At 51.4% G+C, this 13265-nt stretch overlaps 1 protein-coding gene across 1 annotated transcript in view; it reads left to right on the forward strand.

The window, feature by feature from the left end:
- Positions 1 to 13265, forward strand: part of LOC140409300 (dedicator of cytokinesis protein 2-like) — a 1572852-nt gene that overhangs the window by 150298 nt on the left and 1409289 nt on the right. The window contains exon 5 of the mRNA XM_072497681.1: positions 11848 to 11944. Coding sequence (XP_072353782.1) covers positions 11848 to 11944 — 97 coding nt within the window. The remainder of the gene's footprint in view (positions 1 to 11847; positions 11945 to 13265) is intronic.

Raw genomic sequence — 13265 nt, forward strand, 5'->3', positions numbered from 1 at the left:
GCGCCAGCTGGCGGGGCAACAAACGCCATTTCCGCCAGTGTTGGTGGTTGAAGAGCCTAAATGGCTACTTAAGAGCTTCAATTGCTGCAAGGGAAGGCAGGCTGCTTGCTTCCTCCTCACCCCTGATAGAATATCAGGAGAGATTGGTGGGCAACATTCATCTCGTCTCCACCGTGACAGCTGATTTTACACCCATCCACCCTGTCTGCCTTCCCTCTCCCATGCCGAATGGGGTGGGGTGGGTGTAAACTTCCACTCTAAATCATCGTTCCTCCACTGTCACTGGATGAAACCCCTGGAATTCCCTTTCTAACAGCACTGTGGCTGTACCTTCACCACATGAAGTGTTGCGGTTCAAGAAGGCAGCTCTTGCAGTGAACATCGAATGCTGGCTTCACTAGCTATGCCCACATTCCATCAATGGACTATAAAATGCCTGTTAGATTTTCTGCGCCGTTGCTTTTGAGCCGGAACTAACAACAACATACATGAAATATATAAATACAAAACACGTCATTTTGGCAACTGATGCCACTGATTCAACCTATTAATAAATTGAGTTCCAGGCTTCTCCAGGGCCTGTGATTCCAGCGTTATTAATGTGTTATTATAACATTTGAATTCTTTAAATTTTCAAATGGGCACAACTTTCAGCTATCACTTTGGATTGGGCGGCGTGGTGGCACAGAGGTTAGCACTGCTGCTTCACAGCACCGTGGATAAGACCATAAGATATAGGAGCAGAATTAGGCCACTTGGCCCATCGAGTCTGCTCCGCCATTCAATCATGGCTGATATTGTTTCTCATCCCCATTCTCCTGCCTTCTCCCCATAACCCCTGATCCCCTTTTTAATCAAGAACCTATCTATCTCTGCCTTAAAGACACTCAGTGATTTGGCCTCCACAGCCTTCTGCGGTAAAGAGTTCCACAGATTCACCACCCTGTGGCTGAAGAAATTCCTCCTCAATCTCAGTTTTAACGGATCGTCCCTTTAGTCTGATATTGCGCGCTTTGGTTCTAGTTTTTCCTACAAGTGGAAACATCCTCTCCACGTCCACTCTATCCAGGCCTCGCAGTATCCTGTAAGTTTCAATAAGATCCCCCCTCATCCTTCTAAACTCCAACGAGTACAGACCCAGAGCCCTCAACCGTTCCTCATACGACAAGTTCTTCATTCCGGGGATCATTCTTGTGAACCTTCTCTGGACCCTTGCCAAGGCCGGCACATCCTTCCTTAGATACGGGGCCCAAAACTGTTAACAATACTCCACATGGGGTCTGACCAAAGCCTTATACAGCCTCAGAAGTACATTTCTGGTCTTGTATTCTAGCCCTCTTGACATGAATGCTAACATTGCATTTGCCTTCTTAACTGCCGATTGAACCTGCTGACTGATCCAGGTTCGATTCCCAGCTTGGGTCACTGTCTATGCGGAATCTGCGTGAGTTTCCTCCGGGTGCTCTGATTTCCTCCCACAAGTCCTGAAAGACGTGCTAGTTAGTTGAATTGGACATTCTGAATTCTTCCTCGGTGTACCCGAACAGGTGCCGGAATGTGGCGACTAGGGGATTTTCACAGTAACTTCATTGCAGTGTTAATGTAAGCCTACTCATGACAATAAAGATTATTGAAATGTATCATGTGAGAGTACCTTTAAGAAATGGGTGTTTATAAATGGGTGTGTATATAAATATCTGTCGTGAGACTAACTTTAAGAAATGGGTGTTTATTATTGCAGTGATGTCAGAGAGTGGGTGGAGCTGAGATGTCTGTCAGCTATTTACTTTCGTTTTTGAGCAGGCTGCAGGGTATGTTTTAGTTTCGTTTTCAGAGCTGGATAGCTGCAGTCACAGCCAGAAGGTGCATGAATCGCTCTCTGTAATCTAAAGACTGTAAATCGATCCTGGTGATTTAAAACTAATAACAGTAGTGACTTTAACCTGATGTGCTTCTGGTAAAAGGTGTTTTAAGTTGTATGGATGTTAAAAGGAAAGCTTAAAGGATTACTTAGTGTTGTATTCTTTGGGGGTTGTATTTGAATTAATGGTTGCTAAGCTGTTCACTGTATGTTTTAAAAAGGTTAACTTGAGTTCATAACTAAACATTGTTTTGCTTTTAAAAAATACTTTTCCATTTCTGCTGTACCACACCTGTAGAGTGGGACGTGTGCTCCCTATATCACAATCTATTAAATGTTTTGGGTCAGGTGAACTCCATGATACACTTTGGGGTTCTCTAATCCCTGGCCCATAATAAATGTTTGAAGCTCAATTCAGTTTGAGGCCTGAAGCGTTGCACCTAGATATCAAGAAAAAGGAGGGCGGGCGGGGGGGAATTTTTCAGAGGGGATAACAGGTTTTAACAGATCGGAAAGGTAACCATGAAGCCACACAACACTGATTTCATTGAAGCGTGCAAGAGTGTGGTAATTTAATCGGATTCAAAGTGGAAATAATTTTCTGTTCAACAAGAGAAATGGTTCCGATCAGCCAGCTATTACCAGGAACATGACACATGTGTTCAATAGATTCAGTGAGTGGTGTTGGAGTTGAAGCACGAGGAATAAGATAGGAATTGGTTTATCAGATGGCCATCTATCAAGGTGAACCGTCTCAGGGATGAACGTGTCCCGGAGATCAGCAGGGACAGGGGGAAAAGCACGTTGGTCATCATTCACAGCTCGTGAAGCAATCCTTTTATGAAGCCTATGGGCAGCTGTGAAGAACAGCAGCTGAGATTGGAAAACATCCTCATTCTGACGTCAATTTTACTGTTCTCACATTAAGAGTTAGGTTGAAAATATCTTAGTCACCCGCCTGCAATGTTGAATTTGCAAACCCATTTCACATCACGGGCAGCAATTTGATGAAAAAAATCATTTTGTGCTCTTGTCTCTGTGTGTTAGCAATTCCAATCTAATGTACTCCCACGTATCTTATTCCTTAATTATTCATTACAGTGGTTTCACGGAACCTTATCCTCAGCTCTTAGGCAGAACGCATTACTGCGTTTGGAAATGTAAATGTTGTTTCCTGGTGTCACAACACTTTTGATTTACTTTTAAACTGATATTTTAGTTTTCTGCATTTGATAGTTAATTCCTGACACTTTTGAACTGTACAAAAAGCCTCCTGTGGTGAATGTATTGCATTAACCATTCACCATGTATATAACTGTATCATGCTTTTGCCCATGAGGGCTCCACCTATGGACCATTGTAAGGTATTACCTGTGATGTATCATGTTGGTGCCTTTGTGGGCTCCGCCCCTGGCTCCTCCCCTTGAGGGGAGGTATAAAGAGCAGTAGCCCTGTAGGCGGCTCCCAGTAGCAGAGCAGTCGCAGGCAGGCACTGTTCTAGTCGATTAAAGCCACAGTTTACTTCTACTCCTTGTTTCGCGTGAATTGATGGTCGCATCAATTTAATCTACTACAACGCCACTATGGAATCGGCCCTCAAACCTGACCGACTGGAACTCGACCCGCAAGCCGCGGAGGCGAAAGGGATTTTTTCGCACTGGCTCCGCTGTTTCGAGGCCTACCTCGCAGCATCCTCCTCACCTTCCGTCTCCGACGATCAGAAGCTGAGCCTCCTCCAAGCCCGGGTGAGCCATCGAATCTCTGTTCAACTCGAGGAAGTTCCACGTACGCAGACGCGCTCGCGATGTTGAAGTGCCTATATGTAAGGCCAGTGAACGAGATGTACGCGCGGCATCTCCTGACTATGCGCCGCCAACATCCCGGGGAATCGCTGGAGGAGTACCTGTGCAACCTCAAAATCCTTGCGCGAAGTTGCAACTACCAGGCCGTTACGGTCACTCAACATATGGACCTCGCAGTCCGGGACGCCTACGTGGCTGGAGTCCGGTCAAACTACGTGAGACATCACCTACTCGAGAAGCGTGCCCTAGACCTGGAAGAGACGGTAAAGCTAGCCTCCTCCCTAGAAGTAGCGTTCCAAAGCCTCAACGCGTGCCCGTCTGATCACGCGACCACCTCGTGGACCCCCGACCAAAGAGTACCCCAGGCCTGTGCCACACGGCTGCCCGCCCAACACGGGGGGGGGCTATCCTGCTATTTCTGCGGCCAGCATCAGCACCCCAGGCAGCGCTGCCCGGCCCGGAATGCGAACTGCAGCGACTGCGGGAAAAAAAGGACATTTTGCTAAGGTTTGCCTGGCCAGGTCCAAACCCTCAAAATCGCAGGCCTGACCCTCAGACTCACAGGCCTGCAGATCCCACAGTGTGTCTGCGTGCCTGCCGGCTCCCCCCCCGGACGCGTCGTCGGCCTCGTGCTGTCCATGGGAACAGCCATCTTCAAGCTCGCACAACGTGTGCGACTCACGGGGGCTGCCATCTTGGCCATCCTAGCCCATGCGGCCTGCCACGTGCGACTCGTGGGGGCCGCCATCTTGGACGGCAGCTTCCTCGCCGCCCGACACGTGCGACCGACGGGGCCGCCATCTTGGCCGCCATCTGCACCGCCACCCGACACGTGCGACTGACAGGGGTAGCCATCTTGGGACCACCCCAGCACCTCCGACCACACCGGCTACCCGCAACTCAGCGCGGTCACCCTGGACCAGGCGCGACCCAAACACCTCCGGAGCTCCATGATGACCGTCCAGGTAAATGGACACAAAACACATTGCCTGTTCGACTCCTGGAGCACGGATAGCTTTATTCACCCAGACATGGTAAGACGCTGCTCGCTCCCAATCTTCCCGGCACACCAAACCATCTCCCACGCTGCTGGGTCGCACTTGGTGCAGATCCTGGGGTGCACTACTGCAACGGGCAGCACGGTAGCATTGTGGATAGCACAATTGCTTCACAGCTCCAGGGTCCCAGGTTCAATTCCCGGCTTGGGTCACTGTCTGTGCGGAGTCTGCACATCCTCCCCGTGTCTGCGTGGGTTTCCTCCGGGTGCTCCAGTTTCCTCCCACTGTCCAAAGATGTGCAGGTTAGGTGGATTGGCCATGATAAATTGCCCTTAGTGTCCAAAATTGCCCTTAGTGTTGGGTGGGGTTACTGGGTTATGGGGATTAGGTGGGGGTGTTGACCTTGGTAAGGTGCTCTTTCCAAGAGCCGGTGCAGACTCGATAGGCTGAATGGCCTCCTTCTGCACTGTAAATTCTATGATAATCTATGATAATCTATGATCCCTAGCAATACAGGGTGCCGAGTATGCCGATTTTAAGCTACATGTACTCCCTGACCGCTGCGCTCCTCTCCTGTTGGGACTGGATTTCCAGTGTAACCTCAAGAGCCTGACCCTGAAATTCAGCGGGCCCCTACCCCCACTCACCGTATGTAGCCTCGCGATACTAAAAGTCGACCCTCCCCCGCTCTTCGCAAACCTCACTGTCGACTGTAAGCCAGTCGCCACCAGAAGCAAGCGGTATAGCATTCAGGACAGGACCTTTATCAGTTCCGAGGTCCAACGACTCTCGTCAGGACCGGGGAAAGAACCGGATGGGTGTAGATTACAGCCAAACCATAAACCGGTACACGCACCTCGATGCGTACCCTTTTCCCCGGATCGCAAACATGGGTAACCAGACTGTGCACTACCGGGTGTTCTCCACGGTGGATCTGAAGTCTGCGTACCATCAGCTCCCAATCTGCCCGGGGGACCCCCATTACACGGCCTTTGAGGCAGACTGCCGTCTCTTCCACTTCCTCCGGCTCCCCTTCGGTGTCACAAACGGGGTCTCGGTCTTTCAAAGAACCATGGACCGAATGGTGGACCAGTACGGGCTGCGGGCCACATTTCCATACTTGGACAACGTCACCATCTGTGGCCATGATCAGCAGGACCACAATGCCGACCTCCAGAGATTTCTCCAGACCGCCCAAACTCTTAACCTCACTTACCACAAGGAGAAATGCGCACCCTCGGCTACGTATTGGAATACGGGGTTCTAGGACCCGACCCTCACCGTATGCGTGCCCTCCTGCAACTCCCCCTTCCCCACTGCCCCAAGGCCCTGAAAAGGTGCCTTGGGTTCTTTTCCTATTACGCCCATCGTGGAAGCCTTGCGGCACTGGAGGCACTACCTCGCTGGTAGGAGGTTTACCCTCGTCACCGACCAACGATCGGTAGCCTTCATGTTCGACAATACGCAGCGGGGCAAAATCAAGAAAGATAAGATCTTGAGGTGGAGGATCGAACTCTCCACCTATAATTACGATATTGTATATCGTCCTGGGAAGCTCAACAAACCCCCAGATGCCCTGTCCAGCACGTAAGAGGACCGACTCCGGGCTATCCACGCTGACCTCTGCCACCCAGGGGTCACCCGGCTTCTCCACTACATCAAGGCCTGCAACCTGCCCTACTCCACTGAGGAGGTCAGAGCCATGACCCGGGACTGCCCGATCTGCCCGGAGTGCAAGCCGCACTTCTATCGTCCAGATAAGGCCCACCTGGTAAAGGCATCCCGGCCCTTTGAGCGCCTCAGTATTGATTTCAAAGGGCCCCTCCCCTCCACCAACCGCAACACATATTTCCTCAACATCATCGACGAGTTCTCCCGCTTCCCCTTTGCAATCCCCTGCCCTGACATGACCGCGGCCACCGTCATGAAAGCCCTACATAGTGTCTTCACCCTGTTTGGTTTCCCCCACGTACGTTCACAGTGACCGGGGCTCGTCGTTCATGAGCGACGAACTGCGTCAGTACCTGCTCAGAAAGGGCATCGCCTCGAGCAGGACTACCAGTTTTAACCACCGGGGAAACGGGCAGGTGGAGAGGGAGAACCCGACGGTCTGGAATACCGTCCTCCTGGCCCTACGGTCTAGGAATCTCCCAGTTTCCCACTGGCAGGAGGTCCTCCCCGACGCACTCCACTCTATTAGGTCCCTACTTTGCACGGCCACAAACAAGACCCATCATGACTGCCTGTTTGTTTTCCCCAGGAAATCCACCTCCAGGCCTCGCTTCCGGCCTGGCTGAAGACACCGGGGCCCGTCCTGCTCCGCAAACACGTCAGGAGCCATAGGTCTGACCCCCTGGTCGAGAGGGTCCAGCTCCTCCACACCAACCCCCAGTACGCATACATAGAACACCCCGACGGCCAACAGGATACAGTTTCCCTCCATGACCTAGCGCCCGCAGGCTCCACTACCACCGCCACCCCAACTTACCCCACCCAACCTACGCTGACCCGCATCCCCTCCCGCCCCCCATTCCCTCTTCACCGACCCACAGGAACGAAGCTCCGGAAGACAGGCTCCCGGACTCCACGTCTGTACCCGCACCGGCAACGTCATTACCCATGCCTGCACGGATGAGTTTGACACCCGGGCCAGCTGCGAAACCAGAGCTCCGGCGATCACAGCGCACGATCCGGGCGACGGACAGGCTGAACTTGTGAACCCTTCACCCCCGCCGGACTTCATTTTTAACAGGGGGTGAATGTGGTGAATGTATTGCATTAACCATTCACCGTGTATGTAACTGTATCACGCTGTTGCTCATGAGGGCTCCACCTATGGACCATTGTAAGGTATTACCTGTGATGTATCATGTTGGTGCCTTTGTGGGCTCTGCCCCTGGCTCCTCCCCTTGAGGGGAGTTATAAAGAGCAGTCGCCCTGTAGGTGGCTCCCAGTGGCAGAGCAGTCACAGGCAGGCACTGTTCTAGTCGATTAAAGCCACAGTTTACTTTTACTCCTTGTTACGCATGAATTGATGGTTGCATCACCTCCACCAAAACCCCTCAACTTCTCTCACTCCATGTTTTGTTGGTGCTACTGGGGTAGAAATAAACAGCTTGCATTGGAACGCCATCTTTCACAGTCTCAGGGTGCCCCCACCCCTTCACAGACAGTGAAGTACATTTGAAGTCAATGCAGAAAGTGCTGCGAAGAGTCCACAGCTCAGGTGGCAGCTGTGAAGAAAGAATGCTTCCGCTTGATGACCTCTCCATCAGATGAAACTGTATTTTGACATTTCTGGCCAGAATTCTCAGGATGGTGGGGAGGGGAGGGGGGGGGGGGGGGGCTCGGCCCCCCCAGAACACATCCCCGCCACCCCCAGCAGCCCAGATGCCATTTCACGCTCTAACGAGCATTGATTAGCAGAAGGCAGGACTTCCAGCCCTTCACTGGGAGGAATTCGTGCCTTGGAGAACTGCTGGCCAATCGGATTGGCTGGCAGCTCCATAGTCATTCCAGGAACAGCGCTGCAGTGGAAGGAAGAGGCACTGCAACCAGCTGCCTGGAACTAAGTGCAGGGAATGTGATGGAAGGTGAGTGGCAATGGTCATGGAGGATTGGGGGAGGGGGTCGTGTTGGTGTTAGGGATGGCCAGGGGGGGTCCTGAGGGGATAATCAGAGTCCCGGGGAATAGGTAAGGTGGGGGGCTGGGGAGAAGTCCAGCAGATGCTGGGCCCTAAGGGAGTGCGGGAGCCCCAGTCAGTAGGTTTTTTTTAATGTAGGCACCTCCTGCGCCTCTCTCCTTTCCACCCAAGATAAAACTTTTAAAAATGTTGGTTCCCCCCCACCCCCCAATCTGTCATTCGCCTGCTAGCTTACAAATTGAGGTTGGGTAGGAAAAGGTTGCCATTAAGTGGCCATTTAAGGGTCTTAATGGGGCAAAGACAGGCATGCAGTCCGCAGCCCTTCCCATCCCAATGTAAAATTGCGATCAGGCCGAGATGCAATTTTATGCTGCTCCCACCTTAGGGTGGGGATGGTGGTGGGGAGGTGGGGGTGGTTGGAGTGTAAAGTTTAAGCCTCTGTTTCTACGAGAACTGTTGTGCATTTCCAGTAGTTTCTGTTTTATTTCAGATTTCCAACATCTGCAGTATGTTGCTTTTGAAGTATAGTTGTGATTGTAATATTACATTGGCAGCCAATTTCTGCAAAGCAAGGTGCCCATATGCAGGAACAAAATGGGAGGGGGGGGGGAAGAGGGGGTGGTAGTGTGGGGGTAGGGTTGCCAACTGACAGCAAATGTACACCTGGAGGTTTCATCACATGACGTGACCCACACTCCAGCTATAAGTCGGCCAACACCGATGACAGACGTGGGTTGGTTGGTTGCTACTGGGTTGGTTGTCTTTGCTGAATTTTTAGACTCAAAATTTGGTTCCAGCCAATAGCAAACATTACCCCCCCCACCCCCACCAATAATGAACTGGGAGTAGGCAATTCAGCCTCTCATGCCCTCTCTGCCATTCAATATGATCGTGGCTGATCTCCACTCGGCCTCAACTCCACCTTCCTGCCTGTTCCCCATAACCCTTCAACCCATTACTAATTAGAACACTGTCTATCGCCCCCTTAAATGAGTCACTGTCCCAGCATCCACCACACTCTGGGGTAGCGAAATCCACAGATTTACAACCCTTTGAGAGAAGTAATTTCTCTTCATCCCGGTTTTAAATCTACTGCCCCTTATCCTAAAATTGTGACCTCTCAATCGAGATTGCCCACATGAGGAAGCATCCACTCCACATCTACTTTGTCAAAACCTTTTTTGATCTTATATACCTGTGGTAAACCACTGTATTGTATTATACCTGCAGTATGTAACATGCCGAGGCTTGCCCCTGCTGGCTCCGCCTGTGGCTCCTCCCCTTGGGCTCAGGTATAAAGGTGGCCAACCCCCGGCCCTGCCTTCAGTCTGGGGCTGGCTGCCAGCAGGTATCTTTAATACCACAGTTTAGCCACAGTTTCACTCTAAACTCATCTTCTGTCGTTATTGACCTCAATTAGACCTCCTCTGTCCTTGAGAGAGTATAGACCTAAACTGCTCAATCTCTCTACGTAAGACTTACATAAGGCTCAACCTAGTGAGCCTCCTCTGAACTGCCTCTAATGCAACTACATCCCTCCTTAAATGAGGGGACCAAAACTGTACACAGTACTCCAGGTGCAATGTCACCAGTGCCTTGTATAGTTGCGGCAACACTTCCCTACTTTTAAACTCCATTCCTTTTGCTGTAAATACCAAAGTTCCATTTGCCTTCCTTATTACCTGCTGTGCCTGCATGCTAGTTTTCTGAGATTCATGCACGAGCACACCGACATCCCTCTGCACCGAAGCACTCTGAAGTGCCAGGGAGAAGTCCCCTGCTCTTCTTCAAGTACTGATGTGCACTCCTTCCCGTACCAGCCTCCCCGAGCAGTTGCCGGAATGTGGCGACGAGGGGCTTTTCACAGTAACTTCATTTGAAGCCTACTTGTGACAATAAGCGATTTTCATTTCATTTTTTTTTTCCTAATGTGGAACTGCGTAGGCAGACATCACTGTCTCGGTTTAATGTCTCGGCGACGTGAGGCAGCAATGCTAACCAGGCTGCCTTAAATTACCTCTTTGATCACTTACCACAAACCTGGGAGTTGTAAATTACAGATATGCTAACGTGATAACTTGCCTGTGAAGATCCATAGGCAGCTTATACTCAACTTGGTTATCAATTTAGGCTCAATTAATTGTTTCTGATGCTAGTGATCCAAAATCAACGAGATAATCTGAACACAGTGGTAGCCATTAAATGACTGGCTGTGCGGTGGAGAGGAGGGAACTATAGGAAAACCATGGGTGTAATTTCATGCTCTTTCCAGAGGTGGGCTTGGAAGTTGGGGGGAGTGGGACCATGGACTACACATAGGCCTGGGCCTACTTCAGTACCGTACATGGGTCCATATAATTGGGTATGAAGATGAGTGGTGGAGATCCTGTTGCCTTGCATCCCCTCGTCCGGATCATATCCAGATCGGGAAGGGTCGAGATGGCCTTCCGAGCTGGAGGTTAAATGTTTTGGTCACTTAAGGAGCTCATCCGGCTGCCTCTTACACACTATGTTCGCAACCCACCTGGTAATCCCCGGCAGGACTTGGACAGCCCGTGTATCAAACGGAGAGAGCAGGCAGTGGCAGGGAACACACGCTCAGGAAGACCCCCACCTATCCTTTCAACCAACTCGCCACCTCCCCCCACCCCCCTCACATTGGCCTCCCTGAGTTGCCCCACCTCACCTATCTTTTCTCCAGGGCTCAAGTGATAATTTTCAGCCTGGGCCTACACTAGTACCGGCAGTGGCCACTGCCCCTAGCGGTGCACACACTACTGGAGACCTGTGGCCTCTGTTGGCTCACAGCTCTTAGGGGCTGGAAATTGCACCTGAGGACACCGAGGATCCCATTGTCAACAAGGTAAGTGCCTTATTAACATGAAGCCAGGTCGAGGCAGGGGGCCAGAATGGCTGCAGCAGGGTTGCTACCAGCTCTCCAGGTCAGTGGAAGGCCGCATCGCCACAACCATCAAATTCCGCCTCGTGTGTGCTTCACTTCAACCTCACCTCTAGCCTGCAAAAACCTGCTGCCTATTCATACTTTGGACATTCTTTCAGAACCCAAAACCTGTGCGATATTACTGGAATTGGAGTTCAGGAGAGAGAGGAAAAAAAACTAGGATTGTAATATTAATAGGAGCAATCCTTGAAAATATTGATATTCAGGATCACTTCCCTTGACAACCATTTAGTGACTTTGCATCACAAAGATGAGCATCGCAAATCTGTACAAATCTGAGCGAGGGGTTGTATAACAGTAACTAATCAGTATAGATTCGCAGTTGTACAACACATAATTATTCCTCAGACGAAAAGAGAAAATGAACTATTGTGAACTCTGACCCATACTTATTCTCTTGTGGCCCCTTTCTCTAGGTTGATGCTGGGCTCCTTTACGAAACAGCTGGAAATAGAAGCCCATCAGGGGAAGCATTCTAGAGGGTGGGCTTAAATTAGCCAGAGGGGGCTTCCTTGTCCAAAACAGTATTGCAATTTTATTGTTTGTCAGGGACTAACATCAGCTTTCATTGTTTTTCAAGTAACCAGGAGAACATTATCTCGACGGAGGTGCCCATGGTTCAAGAAATCACAACTACCTTGAGGGAGTGGTCCAACATCTGGAAACAGCTGTACATGGTAAGTAAACAAGAGCAGTTCTTCTTGTTTTTAGACATGACTAAGGCTTTGAGTGAGCAGCTTTTATAGACAGCACTGTGAAGAGATAAGAGTGCAACCTCCTTCAAAATGATTCCATTGCCGATATTATTGACTTTGACGTTATTACCCCGCAGAGATGGTTGGGGCAAAGATGGAGTTAGGAACAATCTACTCTTAGTTCTCCAGAATCCAACATTTACTAGATTTTCTCTCAATGGTTAAGTGACATTATGAGTTAGTTCACTGACACTTCACCTGGAATAGTGTCTCAACTCTTGTCTGCAACACAGTGGTTAGCACTGTGGCTTCACAGCGCCAGAGTCCCAGGTTCGATTCCCGGCTGAGTCAGCGTCTGAGCGGAGTCTGCACGTTCTCCCTGTGTCTGCTTGGGTTTCCTCCGGGTGCTCCGGTTTCCTCCCACAAGTCCCTAAAGACGTGCTGTTCGGTAATTTGGACATTCTGAATTCTCCCTCAGTATATCCGAACAGGCACCGGAATGTGGTGCCTAGCGGATTTTCACAGTAACTTCATTGCACTGCCACCTGGGCGCCAGCCTGACATTGCCAAGGTGCCCAGGTGACACTGCCAAGGTAACAATTTGGCACTGATAAGATACCAAACTGGCATTTTTCACGCAGTAGCCATCGGGCTGGGGGTGCCCTGCGCTGGGCGGAGGGGGGGAGCTGCGGGGGGCTGGGAGCGCCGGGAAACACACAGCTAGACGCGCTCACTATGGGACTTTGTTCCTATTTGGTTAAATTGCGGCCAAAGTTTTGGGTATTTAAAAAGGTTATGGGGCGAGATTCTCCGACCCCCCGCCAGGTCGGAGAATCGCCGGGGGCTGGCGTGAATCCCGCCTCCTCCGGTTGCCGAATTCTCCGGCACCGGATATTCAACTGGGGCGAGAATCGCGCCGGGCCGGTTGGCGGGCCCCCCCACCCCCCCCCGATTCTCCGGCCCGAATGGGCCGAAGTCCCACTGCTAAAATGCCTGTCCCGCCGGCATAGATTAAACCACCTACCTTACCGGCGGGACAAGGCGGCGCGGGCAGGCTCCGGGGTCCTGGGGGGGGCGCGGTGTGATCTGGCCCCGGAGGGTTCCCCACGGTGGCCTGGCCCGCGATCGGGGCCCACCGATCCGCGGGCGGGCCTGTGCCGTGGGGGCACTCTTTCCCTTCCGCCTTCGCCACGGTCTCCACCATGGCGGAGGCGGAAGAGGCTCCCTCCACTGCGCATGTGCGGGAATGCCGTCAGCAGCTGCTAATGCTCCCGCGCATGCGCCGCCCGGAGATGTCATTTCC

The sequence above is a fragment of the Scyliorhinus torazame genome, chromosome 3 (genome assembly GCF_047496885.1).
Source record: "Scyliorhinus torazame isolate Kashiwa2021f chromosome 3, sScyTor2.1, whole genome shotgun sequence".
Classification (NCBI taxonomy): Eukaryota; Metazoa; Chordata; class Chondrichthyes; order Carcharhiniformes; family Scyliorhinidae; genus Scyliorhinus; species Scyliorhinus torazame.